The sequence below is a fragment of the Anomaloglossus baeobatrachus genome, chromosome 5 (genome assembly GCF_048569485.1).
Source record: "Anomaloglossus baeobatrachus isolate aAnoBae1 chromosome 5, aAnoBae1.hap1, whole genome shotgun sequence".
In the NCBI taxonomy this organism is placed as follows: domain Eukaryota; kingdom Metazoa; phylum Chordata; class Amphibia; order Anura; family Aromobatidae; genus Anomaloglossus; species Anomaloglossus baeobatrachus.
This window is the reverse complement of record NC_134357.1, coordinates 138,849,448-138,867,079: the sequence shown is the minus strand read 5'-3', so window position 1 is coordinate 138,867,079 and position 17,632 is coordinate 138,849,448. Positions and strand designations below refer to the sequence as shown.

At 46.0% G+C, this 17,632-nt stretch overlaps 1 protein-coding gene across 2 annotated transcripts in view; it reads right to left on the bottom strand.

The window, feature by feature from the left end:
* Window positions 1-1,051: 1,051 nt before the first annotated feature.
* SAR1A (secretion associated Ras related GTPase 1A) overlaps window positions 1,052-17,632 on the bottom strand; it is a 52,616-nt gene continuing 36,035 nt past the window's right edge. For both annotated transcript variants that reach the window (XM_075347235.1, XM_075347236.1), the window contains exons 4-7: window positions 17,425-17,490; window positions 14,890-14,993; window positions 11,802-11,933; window positions 1,052-2,130 (exon numbers count right to left, since the gene is read on the bottom strand). In XM_075347235.1, coding sequence (XP_075203350.1) covers window positions 2,014-2,130; window positions 11,802-11,933; window positions 14,890-14,993; window positions 17,425-17,490 — 419 coding nt within the window. In that variant the 3' untranslated portion in view covers window positions 1,052-2,013. The remainder of the gene's footprint in view (window positions 2,131-11,801; window positions 11,934-14,889; window positions 14,994-17,424; window positions 17,491-17,632) is intronic.

Below are 17,632 nucleotides of genomic sequence, written 5' to 3'. Positions count from 1 at the left end.
ACCAAATACTCAACATGTGTACATGGCCTTATCGCTAGATGCCAACAGGCCACCTACCAAAGTCCATGTGTGGGCAAACGGGGGACTTCAAGACTATTAAAGAGAATGACTCACATGAAGATGTTGGAGTTCTGCCACAAGTTATACTACAAAAAGCAGGAATAAACGCAGCATAAACGGACAGGATTAATCCCCTGGACAGTTTTCACAGTATATATACTCCACAGTGTGTGAATTAAATTTTTCCAAAGTCTCATACACCATGTTGGTACAAAAAACATTTTTCTTCTACCAGAATCTCTCTTCCTTGAGAACTTCTATCCATAGGTGCCAAAAATACTTGTTGATCAGAGTAAACAAGCTATGGAAAGATCAGTTCACCAAAGATATTGGTTTTAGGGTTCACTCACATCTGCGTATAAAATCTAATGAATGCACCAATTGTGGTTCAGTTGTGGGCTGCTATTTTTAGGCTAGGGAGGGCCCAATAACCATGGAACCTTTCCAGCCTGAGAATACCAGTCCCTAGCTGTCTGTTTCATCTGTGCTGGTTATTAAAAACAAGCAGGAGCCCCCATTATTTTAATTATTTAAGTAATTCTGAAAAATAGAGGCTCCCCATGCTGTGTGTCTTTAACTAGCCAAGATAAAGCACACAGCTCGGGCTGCAGTCTGCAGCTATCTACTTTACCTGTGCTGTTTATCACAAATTGGCAGAAGATCGCATGTCTATTTTTTTCACTGTGCATGCCAGGAGCAAAGATGGCTATAGCATTACTGTGATTGGCAGGCAACCCCGCATGTTTAGGTACCGAAAAATCAGATGCCAAACATGTGGGGAGGGAACTGAAAACTCTCGAGGCGAATATGAAAATACTCGACGAGTAACGGATATCGCGAATACCATAATATTTGTGCGAGTAACGAATACTGTCGAGTTTATTCGCTCATCCCTAATCATGACTGCTTGGAAGCTGCTATTCATAATCCAAGTCTAACAGATCTCATACTTAACATAAACCGGGTGGCAAAAACCAATTCACAAGAAATATCTGAGTGTTTTTACTTTATTGCAAATTCTATATAGGTTGCAAAGTGGGAACTGGACAAACCGGTGGTTTTTAAAATGCAACTAAAACCATAATTTGAGAAAATATGATGTAAACTGTATAGACATTTCTTTACATATATCCTTTCTGTTGTTAGTACACTCAAGTCTGGGAAGAAAAAAAATAAAAAAAGCCGCACCAAAACCTGTTGATTTCCATTAGATCCTTTGAACACTTTATAGTGAGAGTTAATTTTAAGCTAATAAAAAGGACACCAGACACATTTCTCAGGCCGAGGAGAGCAGAATTGCCACAAACAACTATCTAAAAGGGCAGTGAAGAAATGAAGACTTAGAACAGCATGTATGGAAAATACAAATACTTTTGCTTCAAAAGGGCACTTTTCACTTCACACAAGTGAAAAAAAAAAAAAAAAAAAATAAAGCAAAAGCACAAAATGCTCATCCCTCACGGAGCCTCAACCATGCTCCAATCCATGTTACCCAAGTGTCTATAGCAAAATCATTATTAGAGAGCAGGCCAGCCCAAAAACTATGTTTATTGTGGACGTCTAAAGTTATGATACGTGGATCAGTATTTAGTGATAAATGTAAATACCATTAAATAGATTTAAGAAAAAAAGAAAAAAAAAACGTAACTCCGGACCAAATAAGCTAAAGAAAAGGAAAAAAAAAAAAAAAGAAAACTGGGAGGGAGACTGTATGAGTTGACAAGTTTCTTAAAAATAGAATGGTCTTTTGAGTTGACTCTTGATCAGAGGAGGGACGCCCCACAAGACTCCTGGTTGTTGTATGTGTTAATCACTGCCTTCGTGAGTCTGCCCCACACTGAGAGAAGTCCGTCTGGATCAGGTCCGGAGGAGTTGAACTCTGTATAGTATAATCTGTTTTTATTTGTTTTCTTGTTGTTTCAAAGGGAAGAGTTGGAGAGGGGGGAAAAAGTTTCAGTCAATGTACTGCGAGAGCCAGCGGAAGCCCTCACCGTAGCCTTGCCTCTTCAGCACGCTGCACATAAACACTTCCATGGGCCGAGCGTTTAGATCCTTCAGTGGCACGTTACCCTGCAGATGGAAGAATAAGCAAGTTAGAAGCATGAAACGCAATATGTCATAGTACAGGGGACGTCTGCAGGGGTGATTAGGTGGCTGACTTACTCGGGAAATCCTGTATCCTTTAAACCCTTCACAACATCTACTGTCCATGTATGGCACAAGTTGGAAGTAGGTGTATGATGTGGGCTCATGTGAGGAGTCTGCCCCATACTTTGCAGGTAATCGCTGTGTATTACAACAAGGACCTGCCTCTAACTATCGCGGGTGGAGTGGAGCTATGCCAGCAATTGCTAACCTGTTGAATCACACCATTTAAAAGGGAACCTGTCAGGTAATGTCTGTGCTCTAACCTAGTAGCAGGGTGATGTGTGGCCTAGTAACCCCTTCCTACCCATCCCTGTGTTGTAATAATGTGTAATGTGAACGTATAAAAATGTGTTTTATTACTTATGTGTACCCTATGTAAATGATCAGAGGGGCTAGTCCCATGGGCGTCACAACACCATGTGGGCGTTTGCACGTTTTCCATGGTATAACACCCCTGTGGGCATGATACCATGGATTTACATCAGCGACGTGAGAGTCGCTACTTCAGATCCCGCGCGTGAGCTCTTACCATTCCCGCAGCCTTGTTATCCGGGTACTTGCTTCTCGTCTTCAGACGCGCTCTGCGCATGACTGGAACCGCAGGAGTCTTCTGAGCATGCGCAAAGCGCATCGGAAGACGAGATGCTAGCAAAGCTGTGGGAATGGTAAGCGCGCGCGCGGGATCTGCAGTAGCGACGATCGCGTCGCTGATGTAAATCCATGGTATCACGCCCACAGAGGCGATGCAATGCCCATGGGGCTAGAGCCCCTGCACATTTACATAGCGTACATGTAAGTAATAAAACACATCTTTATACATTCCCATTACACAATATTACAACACAGGGATGGGTAGGAAGGGGTTACTAGCACACACATCACACTGCTACTAGGTTAGAACACAAATTACCTGACAGGTTCTCTTTAAACCACTTGCATGATCGTGAGCCACCAAAGATGGATGCTGAAGACCTCCGTGCTTGTCATAGAAGCGCTCCTTTGAAACAATGCATATGGCCTCAAAAGGAGACTGTGATTTTTACTATATGCCGCAATGCTACAGCACTGCAGTATATAGCACAAGTGATCAGATGATTGCAGCTTTAGGTTCTCTGGAGGGACTATTAAAAACAGTAGAAAGTAAAAAAAATATATAGTTTGAAAAAACATGAACCCCCCCACCCCAATAAAAGTTAAAGTCAACCCACTGTTGAACCATTAAAATAAAGATAATAAAAAAAAAAATACGCATATGGTATCGCTGTGGTCAGAAAATGCCAATCTATTAACTTATGAACATAATTAACCTGATTGGTAAACACTGTATGCAAAAAAAATGTTCAAGATCACCAAAATTGTTTTTTCTGGGTCGTTGCAGTACCACAAAATGCTGTAACAAGCTATCAAAATATCATATCTATCTTAAAATGGTATCAATTGTCTCGTCCCGCACATAATAAGTCATTAGACCACACCATTGACCGAAAAATTAAAACGTTTCAGGTCTTGGAAAATAGAGACAAACTCCAACATTTTTTTGTAGCAAAATTCTGATTTCTTTTGACCACTAATGTAACTAAAAAAAACTGGACGTTTGGTATCGCCGTAATAGTACCGTCGAGGATAATCTTACTGGGAACTCATCTTTCATGTAAATTGTAAAAACAATTCCCAAAAAAACATGTCAGAATTGTGTTGGTTTTTTTTTTTTTTTTACAATTTTTCCCCATTGGGAATTTTCCCCAAATTTTCCAGTATACTATATGGCAAAGTTAATGGCATTATTCAAAAGCACCATTTGTCCAGCAAATAAAAAAAAACAACCCAAAATCGTATGTCTATGTGGACAGAAATATATATATATATATATATATACACATATACATATATATACATATATATATATACACATATACACATATATACATATATATATATATACACATATACACATATACATATATATATATATATATACACATATATATATATACACACATATATACATATAATATATATATATATATGTATATATATATATATATATATATATATATATATATAATGTGTATATATATATATATATATGTATATATATGTATATGTGTGTATATGTGTGTATATGTGTGTATATGTGTGTATATATATATATATATATATATATATATATATATATATATATATATATATATATATATATATATATATATATATATATATATATATATATATATATATATATACATACACATATATACATATATATACACACATATATATATATATACATATACATATATAAATAATTAAAAAAAGGTTATGGCTCTGGGGAGAACACAACAAAAAAAAAAAACAAAACAAAAAAAGAACGGAAATTGTGCCCATTGTAAAGCGGTTAAGAAGAGAAGATTCATACCCTGTGGAATGGCATCCAGGGAATATAATGGACAGTTTAATAAAAACCCATTGATTCATGCTGCCCAAACCACGAGCGGTATGAATCATAGATTGGCTCATGTTTTTTGTTTCTAAAACAGAGTAGCATTTCTGGGAAAACATCCACATCACGAGAGAGCTGTCCATTAACTAGGGTGAAAGGAAAAGGAGGCTGACCGGAGTGGCACCAAAAGAAGGGAATTTTGTTTACTTACCGTAAATTCCTTTTCTTCTAGCTCCAATTGGGAGACCCAGACAGTGGGTGTATAGCTACTGCCTCTGGAGGCCGCACAAAGAACTACACTTAAAAGTGTAAGGCCCCTCCCCTTCTGGCTATACACCCTCCCGTAGGAGTACAGATTCCTCAGTTTTAGTACCAAAGCAAGAAGGAGGAAAGCCAATAACAGTTTCAAAAACAAATTCAATCCGATAACTAGATCGGAGAACTTAAGAAACAACGTGAACAACATGTGCACCCGAAAAAAACGAAACCCTAAAAACAGATAGGGCGGGTGCTGAGTCTCCCAATTGGAGCTAGAAGAAAAGGAATTTACGGTAAGTAAACAAAATTCCCTTCTTCTTTTTCGCTCCTAATTGGGAGACCCAGACAGTGGGACGTCCAAAAGCAGTCCCTGGGTGGGTAAAAAGATACCACATGAACGGGCTGTCATACAGCCTCTTCCTACAGGTGGGCCACCGCCGCCTGAAGGACCTGTCTACCTAGGCTGGCGTCTGCCGAAGCGTAGGTATGCACTTGATAGTGTTTGGTAAACGTGTGCAGACTCGACCAGGTAGCCGCCTGGCACACTTGCTGAGCCGTAGCCTGATGCCTCAACGCCCAGGACGCACCAACGGCTCTGGTAGAATGGGCCTTCAGTCCAGATGGAATCTGAAGCCCAGCAGAACGGTATGTGTGAAGAATTGGTTCCTTGATCCACCGCGCCAGGGTGGATTTGGAAGCTTGCGATCCCTTATGCTGACCAGCGACTAGGACAAAGAGCGCATCCGAACGGCGTAGAGGCGCCGTGCGAGAAATGTAAATCCTGAGTGCTCTCACCAGGTCCAACAGATGTAAACCCTTTTCAAATTGGTGAACTGGATGCGGACACAAAGATGGCAAAGTGATATCCTGATTGAGATGAAAGGAAGAAACCACCTTGGGAGAAAACTCTGGAATTGGACGCAGTACTACCTTGTCTTGGTGAAACACCAGGAAGGGAGATTTGCAAGATAACGCCGCCAGCTCGGACACTCTTCGAAGAGACGTGACCGCTACAAGAAAAACTACCTTTTGTGAAAGCCGAGAAAGGGGAACCTCTTTCAAAGGCTCGAAAGGCGGCTTTTGAAGAGCAAGGAGAACCTTGTTCAGATCCCAGGGTTCCAATGGCCGTCTGTAAGGAGGAACGATATGACAAACTCCTTGGAGAAACGTGCGTACTTTAGAAAGCTGTGCCAAGCGCTTCTGAAAGAATACGGATAACGCGGAGACTTGACCCTTAAGCGAGCTAAGGGACAAACCTTTTTCCAACCCAGACTGCAGGAAGGAAAGAAAAATTGGCAATGCAAATGGCCAGGGAGAAAACCCTTGAGCCAAGCACCACGCTAAGAATATCTTCCACGTCCTGTGATAGATCTTAGCTGAGGATGGTTTTCTAGCCTGTCTCATTGTGGCAACAACTCCCTGAGATAAACCTGAGGCCGCTAGGATCCAGGACTCAATGGCCACACAGTCAGGTTCAGGGCCGCAGAATTCAGATGGAAAAACGGCCCTTGAGACAGCAGATCTGGACGGTCTGGTAGTGCCCACGGTTGGCCTACCGTGAGATGCCACAGATCCGGGTACCACGACCTTCTTGGCCAATTTGGAGCGACGAGTATGGCTCGCTGGCAGTCGGACTTGATTTTCCGGAGAACTCTGGGTAACAATGCTAGAGGTGGGAACACATAGGGGAGTCGGAATTGCGACCAATCCTGAACCAACGCGTCTGCCGCCAGCGCTCGGTGATCGTGAGACCGTGCCATGAAAACTGGGACCTTGTTGTTGTGCCGTGACGCCATCAGATCGACGTCCGGCGACCCCCAGCGGCAACAGATCTGTTGAAACACGTCCGGGTGAAGGGACCATTCTCCTGCGTCCATGCCCTGGCGACTGAGAAAGTCTGCTTCCCAGTTTTCCACGCCTGGGATGTGAACTGCAGATATGGTGGACGCTCTGCTTTCCACCCACGTCAAAATCCGCTGGACTTCTTGAAAAGCTTGGCGACTGCGTGTTCCCCCTTGGTGGTTGATGTACGCCACCGCCGTGGAATTGTCCGACTGAATCCGAATCTGCTTGCCTTCCAGCCATTGTTGGAAGGCACGCAGGGCAAGATAGATTGCTCTGATTTCCAGAACATTGATCTGCAAGGTGGACTCTTCCTGAGTCCACGTCCCCTGAGCCCTGTGGTGGAGAAAACCCGCTCCCCACCCTGATAGGCTCGCATCTGTCGTGACCACTGCCCAGGACGGGGGAAGGAACGACTTTCCCTGTGACAATGAGTTGGGGAGAAGCCACCAACGTAGAGAGTCCTTGGCAGTCTGAGAGAGGGAGACAGTCCTGTCGAGGGACGTCGATTTCCCATCCCATTGGCGCAGAATGTCCCATTGGAGAGGGCGCAGATGAAACTGCGCGAACGGGACTGCCTCCATTGCTGCTACCATCTTTCCTAGGAAATGCATGAGGCGCCTCAGTGAATGCGACTGGCTCTGAAGGAGAGATTGCACTCCAGTCCGTAGCGAGCACTGCTTGTCCAGTGGAAGCCTCACTATCGCTGATAGAGTATGAAACTCCATGCCAAGATAAGTCAGAGATTGGGTCGGGGTTAGATGAGACTTTGGAAAGTTGATAATCCACCCGAAAGTCTGGAGAGTGTCTAGCGCCACCTTCAGACTGTGTTGGCATGCTTCTTGAGAGGATGCCTTTATAAGCAGGTCGTCTAGGTACGGGATGACCGAGTGACCCTGCGAGTGCAGAACAGCTACTACTGCTGCCATGACTTTGGTGAAGACCCGGGGGGCTGTTGCCAGACCGAAGGGTAACGCTACGAACTGTAGGTGCTCGTCGTGTATGACGAAGCGTAGGAAACGCTGATGCTCTGGTGCAATCGGCACGTGGAGATACGCATCTTTGATGTCTATTGATGCTAGAAAATCTCCCTGAGACATTGAGGCTATGACGGAGCGTAGGGATTCCATCCGGAACCTCCTGACTTTTACGTGTCTGTTGAGCAACTTCAGATCCAGGACGGGACGATACGATCCGTCCTTTTTTGGGACCACAAACAGATTGGAGTAAAAACCGTGACCCTGTTCCTGAAGAGGGACGGAGGTCACCACTCCTTCCGCCTTTAGAGCGGCCACCGCCTGCAACAGAGCATCGGCTCGGTCTGGTGGTGGAGAAGTTCTGAAGAAACGAGTTGGCGGACGAGAACCGAACTCTATCCTGTACCCGTGAGATAGAATATCTCTCACCCAACGGTCTTTGACATTTGCTAGCCAAATGTCGCCAAAGTGGGACAGCCTCCCACCGACCGCGGGTGTGGGCATCGGAGACCGCAAGTCAGGAGGACGTCGTTTTGGCAACGGTTCCTCCGGCTGGTCTTTTTGGGCGTGACTGAGACCTCCAAGAATTTGAACGTCTCTGGTCCTTTTGAGTCTTTTTTGACGAGGCGAATTGGGACCTGCCCTGTCCTCGAAAGGACCGATAACCAGACTGACCCCTCCTCTGTTGGGGCTTGTTTTGTCTGTGTTGCGGTAAGGAAGAGTCCTTACCCTTGGAGTGTTTGATGATTTCATCCAAACGCTCTCCAAACAATCGGTCACGAGAAAAAGGCAAATTGGTTAAGCACTTCTTGGAATGAGAATCTGCTTTCCAATGTCTCAACCACAGAGCCCTACGCAAAACAACTGAGTTGGCTGACGCCACTGCCGTGCGGCTTGTAGCGTCAAGAACAGCATTAATCGCGTACGACGCGAATGCCGCCATTTGCGAGGTCAATGGTGCTACCTGCGGGGCAAATGCACGTGTGACTGAGTCGACTCGCGCAAGCCCGGCCGTGATAGCTTGGAGTGCCCATACGGCCGCAAAAGAAGGCGCTAATGACGCTCCAATCGCTTCATAGATGGATTTCAGCCAGAGCTCCATCTGCCTGTCAGTGGCATCTTTAAGTGCCGCTCCATCTTCAACAGCAACCAAGGATCTGGCTGCAAGCCTGGAAATTGGAGGATCCACTTTTGGACACTGGGTCCAACCCTTGACCACTTCAGAGGGAAAAGGGTAGCGTGTATCTTTAAGTCGTTTAGGAAAACGCCTTTCAGGATAAGCGTGGGGTTTCTGGATTGCGTCTCTGAAGTCAGCGTGGTCCAGAAAAGTGCTTAATGTACGCTTAGGGTATCTGAAATGGATTCTCTCGTGCTGCGAAGCTGACTCCTCTACAGGAGGAGCTGGTGGGGAAATATTCAACATCTTATTGATGTTAAATATAAGATCATTAACTATGGCGTCACCATCTGGTGTATCTAGATTGAGAGCGGTCCCAGGATCAGAATCCTGATCAGTTAAGTCCGCCTCATCACCCATAGATTCATCCCGCTGGGATCCAGACCATTGAGATGAATGTGAAGGCCCGTCATAACGAGCCCGCTTAGGCTGCCCGGGGCCATCGTCCGAGTCAGAGTCTTCACCCTGAGGTGTAGATGCCCGTCCCGGAGCTAGGAGCTGAGGGGGACCAGGGGGCAATACATGCACAGTGTCCGTGGTCTGAAGTACAGGCCTAGCTCGCAATGTGTCAAGAATTTGTGACATAGTGAGAGACATTCTGTCAGCAAAAGCTGCAAACTCAGTCCCTGTCACCTGGACAGCATTCACAGGTGGTACACCCTGGGACACGTCCAGCAGAGGTCCCGACTGTGCAAGCGCCGCAGGGGCCGAGCACTGCACACAATGGGGGTCCGTGGAGCCTGCCGGTAGAAAAGTCCCACATGCGGTGCAGGAAGCATACAATGTCTGTGCCTTGGCACCCTTGCGTTTTACGGGCGACATGCTGCTGGCTCTCTGCATGTGAGAGAGTCTATAGCCAAAGGGCGACCAGCGCTATGCAATACCAAGTATTTGTAGCCACAAAATACTAAGGATACTACGAGCACAAGAGGGGGTGAGCCCACTGGGCTGCTTACCGCCCGCTGAACAGCGGGTAAGAGGCTGCAGAATGCCTTGTCTGGGTCTCCCCGGCTCCCCTCTGCAGCTCAGCGTGTCAGCAAGAATGGCTGCAGGCTTCTGTGGAGAGGGGCGGTCCGTGGGAGTTCCCAAACAAAAGTGCGGGAACAGTGTCCCCTCTGTGCTGACTGTGAGGGCTGGAGTATGTAAAAACGACTCCAGCCCTCAGCGCCGATGCACTGGCCAGCGTCCCGCCCCTCTCCTGACTGGCAGGTCTGTGGGCGGGAACGAACGAACGTAGGCCGCAAAAGCCGGGGACTCGAGTTATCAGCGCGGCCGCCGTAAAAGCGCGGGCCGCGCTGAAGTCCCCGGCGCACCGCAAGTGCCAGCCGCGCCGCTGTTCAAGCGGCCGGCGCGACCGAGTTCTAGCGTGGGCAGCGTCCCGCCCCTCTCCTGACTGGCAGGTCTGGGGGCGGGAACGAAAGGAAGCAGGCCGCAAGAGCCGGGGACTGTAGTTATCAGCGCGGCCGCCGTAAAAGCGCAGGCCGCGCTGAAGTCCCCGGCGCACTACAAGTGCCAGCCGCGCCGCAGTCCCAGCGGCCGGCGCGGACTATTCCCATAAATGTGCCTGCTTCAGCAAAGCTGAATGAGGCCATGGCACAGGCGCCGCAGCGCTGATGTCCCCCGGCGCACTACAACACCCAGCATGCTGCGGTGTGAGCGCCAGATACACGGGGACACAGAGTACCTTGAGGAAGCAGGGCCATGTCCCTGATGTACTCCGCTCCATCCAGCATCTTCTCCAGGGGCTGTAGATGGAGCACGGTCTCTGTGCCTGGAGACCGGTAAATCCCACTTCACCCAGAGCCCTGTAAAAAGGGATGGGGAAGGAATCAGCATGTGGGCTCCTGCCGCCGTACCCGCAATGGGTACCTCAACCTTACAAACACCTCCGACATAAGTGGGGTGAGAAGGGAGCATGCTGGGAGTCTGTATAGACCCTCTTTTCTTCCATCCGACATAGTCAGCAGCTGCTGCTGACTAAAAACAATGGAGCTATGCGTGCGTGTCTGACCTCCTTGCGCACAAAGCTAAAACTGAGGAATCTGTACTCCTACGGGAGGGTGTATAGCCAGAAGGGGAGGGGCCTTACACTTTTAAGTGTAGTTCTTTGTGCGGCCTCCAGAGGCAGTAGCTATACACCCACTGTCTGGGTCTCCCAATTAGGAGCGAAAAAGAAATAGTCTCATCTCCCCCTATGATCCCCAACCAGATGTTTAATGGGAACCTGAAAGCTGGCAGAGGCTGCCCGAACCACAGGAAACATGCGTCAACTACTGGCTGCATAAACTCAGCCTGGTATGTTTGACTGCTGCAGAACTTCAGAACCCCCCCCCCCCCCCCAACACACTTAAAAGCTGCCAGGGACCATGTTGTACAGGAGACTAGTCAGCAAGCGAAGTCCCCAGCAGCTTCTCCCCACCCGCTGCCCTTGAGCAATGTGTTGCTCCATGTGTCAGAATATAGGGAGAGACCTGTCATTGGCAGCGAGCAGGGAAAAGCCACAAGTGACCAGGCTTTTCAACTGGTCTTCCCCATGCGGTTTCATTCCTGACGACTATTAAAGTATATATTTTTTTTTTATGAAACTCTGCACCATTTCAAACATACCTGGCTAGAATTACGCTGTGGATCAGACAGAATGTAACCGCTGTTAGGTTACCTTTAAAAGAGTTTTTCTCTGAAATAGTGAAGCGTTTCACAGGAAAACATATCGGCAATCACGCAGTTAGCCTGATTTATGCTGCCTGTGGTTTGGGCAGCACGAATCCGACTGACAAGGTCCCTTTAATGCGATACATTGATGCCACAGCTTGCTAGCAATGTGATCCCCTGAAATCAACAGCTAATGCGGGGATCCGAAAAGCGGCCAACCCACTTATCACAGTAAATAGGTCATTACTTTTCCTGTGGTCTGTCCATAAAGTCCGAATAATTCTCTCAGTTTCTCTTCGCTGATTGCCTCAGGTCTGTCAATTTTATTACCGAGGATAAGGATTGGCACGTTTGATATTGTTTCATCTGTCATGAGAGCCTGCAATGACAAAAACACAAAATCTTACAATGTTTCTATCATACTCCTCAAAGATTTATCTCATTTTATCCTTGCTAAACTTAGAAGAGTTTCCAATTTTCAGATTTATTGAGTAGGACCCTTAACCAGTAACCAATTAAACGTAGGCAATTTTACCTAAAATTAAAAGTGTCATTATTTTTTGCTTTTACAGAATTTCTTACTACAGACTGATCATCAAAACTGCCATTTGAGTATGTGACTGGGATACATTATAAGTGGAGATCTACATCTGCACACTCAACATGGGCTGGATGCTGGAGGAGCAATCAAGGTTGAGTATTCCAGAGAAAAAAAAAACAAAAAAAAACAAAAAACAGGTTATCGCTAGTCATGAGCGAGCACTACCCTGCCCGGGTGCTCTGTACTTGTAACGAGCAGTTGGACACTCGGGTAGACTCGACTGGTGTACCGAGAATACAGGAAATCAATGGGGAACTCAGGCATTTTTCCAGATGATCTTTCCCCATTGACTACTATTACTCTGTACACAAGTCGAGCCTGTCTGAGCGTCCAACTGCTCATTAGGAGGACAGAGCACCAAAGCATGGTAGCGCTCGCTCATCACTAATCATAGTATATAAGATACCAGTCACATATCAATCACCACATATTCTGTATACTGCTGCACAGCTGTGTAGGCTGAGTACAGACACCAGATGGCCTTTACATGATAGTGTGGACATCAGTGTGCCAATCCCATATCATCCTGTATATAATATCTGATGTATGTGCACAATATATTGTATATAGAATTATGGGATGATGTGATATAATCACCAGTCACAAATTTCCTTGTATGTAATGAGATGTAACCAGGCTCAGGTTACAATCAATCCTATGCAGGTTTCTGTATGGTCAGGTCTGCGGTTGCTCTGTCAAGGCTCCTATTGGGTTATTGCAGCAAATTTAACTTTCATACAGATCAGGTGATGCTGAACTCTTGACAACGGGTCCTGATCTGCATGAAAGTTCAACCTGCTGCAATAACTCACACAGGAGCCTAGGCAGAGCGACCACAGACCTGACCATACAGAATCCAGCATAGGATTGGTCGGGGAGTGGACAGCGTCCTGCCACCTTTCTCTCTGAACATTTCCTTTTGTTAGCACCATCCCTCACTCTCTCCAGCATAGATCTCCTCCTATGTTCACTGTTTGTACCCAGTAACAGGCTAAAGGCGGCGTTACACGCTACGATTTATCTGACGATATGTCGTCCGGGTCACGGTTTTCATGACGCACTTCCGTCATTGTTAGCGACGTCGTTGTGTCTGACACCTACGTGCGACTCCGAACGATCGCAAATAGGGTGAAAATCGTTGATCGTTGACACATCGTTCAGTTTCAAAATATTGTTCGTCGTTTGGAACGCAGCAGACATATTGCTACGTTTGAGACACCCTGCCAACGACGAACAACATCCACACGACCGACTTGGTCAAACAATATATCGCTGAACGATATAGCGTCGTTTGTGAGATGTGTACGTGTGACCGCTACAAAACGACCTATGAACGATCTCACCAAATCGTAACAACGATCTGGACGTGTCACATCGCTAACAAGATCCCTAGCGATATCGTTGTGTGTAAAGCACCCTTTAGGCCGAGGCCACATGAGGATTACTGCATGTCCTCGCATGACACTCTGCACACGCTCGCAGCACAGCGGGAGCCGAGTGTCATGCAACTGTGGTCCAATCGTGCGATCAGACCACAGCTGTAGACGGTGGGGGGGGATTTATCTCCCTCTCTCCTCCGTTGCCGGCTATCGCTATTCTTGCCCTGCACTCGCAGAACACCAGTGTAACGCGAGTGCAGTGTGATATTTTTCTCACCCATAGACTTGAATGGGTGCAAGTGAAACAGGATCACATTAAACTCGCAGCATGCTGCAACGGTTTTCTTGGCCCAATTAGGGATGAGAAAATAATTGCTCATGGGAGAGACCCCATAGAGTAATATTGGTCCGAGTGGAATGCGATTTTTTTTATCGCATTCCACTTGCTCCGATTTTCTCACCACGTGTCCTAGGCCTAATACACAGTCTGTTTTCTACCAGCTGCTCCCATTCCCTCTCCTCTTTTCACTATCTACCATTTACAAGTGAAGCATGTATTTTCCTCTATTTCACAATCATATTAGCCCTGTGCACACAGGAGTTGGGCTAAAAATCGAATAAATGATTTTGACCAAAGTCAGAATTTTGCAGAAGTGAAATGCTGAATCCATCGAATAAAAGGGTGGGTTTTTTTTTTACATTTTGTTCAGGAGTAACTCTTGCCGTTGCCTAAAGCAGTGGGTTCCTGAAGACTGACAGTTCAGCCTAGTTGAATGTTCATGTTGGAGGAGAAGCGAGGGTGGACGGATGGCAGTCTATTCCAATGAGCTAACCAGCTTCAGAGCGTCACGAGTAAGCACTACAGCACAGAGGCGGTAAAGGCGTGCACTCCTTTCTTAGGGAACCAGCTACTCCGACTGCAGTATGACATATGGCTTTGGCAATCTGCTGTACAACATCAAATTGAATTTCTTATGAAGTTCAGTCAGTGGCTGAGCTTCACAGGAGTACAAAGATAGAAGCGATGGAGGCAATCAGCAGGACCTGACTCCTAGTAATCCATCGGCACCCCACAATCTCAAATCGCTCCATTTAAAAACACTGCTGTCAGAGATTGACAGCGCTATCTAAATGGCTAACAGCAGCAGTCAGCGCTCAGCTCCGGCCATGGCTGTCAGGGGCAGATGCTGGTTAGCTTGCATAGACCGCATGTGGAGGGAGCGCAGCCCGCACTTTCTTCACACACGCTGCCCTCTCCAGCAACTGATGTACAGGTACCTCATTTTATGGCAAGGGACTAATATCTCAGACAGTTTTGTTTTTTTTTAATTTTTAATGTGTAAATGATAGCTTACGTTGAGCTCCACTTTGGACTCCATAAGGCGTGAATGGTCTACACAGTCCACAAGAAACACAATTCCATTGATTGCAGGTAAGTAGTTCTTCCAAACACGGCGAGCTGAGAAAAAAAAAAAATTACATAACTATTTCTAACTGCACAAACTTGTTCTCATAGGCCCAATGCAACTAATCAGCTGAGGAAAATATTTACATAAAAAAAGTAAAAAAAGGCAAGTAATTCAAAAGATTAGTTCCATATACCTTGAAGGTAAATTAGTAATTGTTCTTCCCTTAAAGGGAATGTGTCAGCAGGTTTTTGCTCTGGGATTTGAGAGCAGCATGGTGTAGAGCCTGATTCCAGCGATTTATCGCTTACTGGACTACTTAGTGCAGTTTGAGTGGAATCCCTGCTGGAGAGGTGGCAGTGCTCAGAATGCTGAGCTCTATTACCTGCCTACACCCCTGAATGGCAACTTCCTGTGCACACTGTACATTGTCAGCAAGCTGCCAATCAGCAGTGTCCGCACGGTTACCCAAATTAGATGGTCTGACTTGCACTCCGCACCTAGAAATGATAATCTCATGCTGATAAAACACTAATTTTATTGACACTATAGAACACAGCCTAATAAGTGATACATCACTGGAATCTGTTCCTACCTCACACTGCTCAGAATAAACAACAAAAATCTGCTAATACATTTTAAAAGGAATCTTGTCATGTAAAAAAAATGCTATTAACATGCAACAGTGGGGTTAACCTATAGGTTAAAAGGGAATATGTCGGGTGCAATATACACACAGAACCACGAGCAGTTCTGGGTGCATACATCTAATCCCTGCCTAACCGTCCCTGTATATACTAACAAAGAGATCTTTAAGAAAAGTATTTCTAAAGATCTTTTATCATATGGTAATAAGGCCAGTGACTAGTCACGAGGGAGTTACTTCCCCCGTCTAGCTGCCCTCTTATATTAGTATGCCCACAGGAGTGTGCCAACATGCTATTCGGTGCAACATCACCAGCGGTGACACGCATACCTGTGTCCGCGCTTCTGAATGCCTCACTCTTCCGGTCACGTGCAGTATGAAGCTGGGTGTACGTGTCCCAACATCAGGTCCAGTGTGCATGACCAGACATGTGGGGCATTCAGCTTAGTGTTCACCGCGGATACAGGTACACGCATCACCGCTGGTGATATTGCATTGAATAGGATGTTAGTACACGCACAGGAGGGGGGGGGGGGGTGCTAACATAAACGGGCTGCTAGTCGGGGGAAGTAACACCCTCATGACTAGTCGCTGGCCTCATTGGCATATAGTAAACAATATTTACAAATACTTTTTCTAAAGATCTCTTTATCTATGCTAGTGTATACAGGGACAGTTAGGAAGGGATTAGCAATATGTACCCAGAACTGCTGATGGTTCTGGGTGCATATTATACCTGACAGGTTTCCTTTAATAGCGTTATAAAACTGCGTGGCTTGCACACAGTAAGCCCGGCTACTGGGAGGAAATTAACTTTATTCTCCCTGGCAGCCTCTGACTTTCAGTCATAGAGATGACTAATTACATCCCGGCACTGACTGACAGCCAACACAACTGCATCAGTATAGAGCTGGCTGTCAGAGCCGCTGCTCACTGTATACTGAGCAGTGACAAACTGCTCCGGCCGCGACTCTAGGACTGAAAGACGGAGGAAGAAAGTGAAGTCCTCCCGGTAGCAAGGCTTTCAGTGCAGTGACTGGACAGCTTTAGGATGCCATTAACCTCCTATCTGCAGGTTAAGTGCTTTTTTTTTTTTTTTATTACAGGTTGCTTTTAACCTGGATATCAAATCAATGACATTTAAAAAGGCACAACTGCTGTGTTTTAATTTTGCCGCTGGAGTGGCACTCCTAAGATGAAAATAAAACAACCCGCTGGAGTGCGGCTTTAAATTGCAGGGCTGAAAGCTAAAAATTATCAAAAGAGACTTAAGGTCCAGTCACACACAACGACTTACCAGCGATCCCGAAAACGATGCGACCTGATAGGGATCACTGGTAAGTCGCTGGGAGATCGCAGGTGAGATGTCACACAGTCAGACCTTACCAGTGATGCAGGAACGATACAGGTCGCAGTAGCGACCTGTATAACGATCTCAGCAGTCACTGTGACCCTGTCACACAGTGTCAAACACAGCGATGTGTCCTGCCCAGCAGGACGTCGCCTTTGAAGAAAATGACCTGGACCATTCAGCAACGACTAGCGATCTCACAGCAGGGGCCTGATCGCTGGTGTCACACATAACAAGATCGCTAACGGGATCGCTACTGCGTCACCAAAACGGTGACTCAGCTGCGATCTCGCTAGCGATCTCGTTATGTGTGACAGTACCTTTACAGCCGCGGCAGGAGACTGTTTCCATAAAAAAACAAACAAAAAAAACCCCAAACATTCTAGCGGACTATACAATATTATGATAGCGGTTTAGGGGATATAGTAAAAGACTCCTGAACTCAGGGCGATTCATAACCTTACTCTTTCATGACCAGAATACCCACCTTGCTCGTGCCCCCCAAGGTCAAAAGTTGTGAAGGTCATTCCAGCAATCGTCAATTCTTCGGATGCTGTGAGTGAAGGTTTAAAAAAAATATATTGTAAGACATGTAAAAATACAACAAAATGAAGCAAGAAACATTATTCCACTTCAAAGAGTATTTTAATAACTTCCTAAACTAACAAAAAAATAAATAAAATCATTTATAAAGT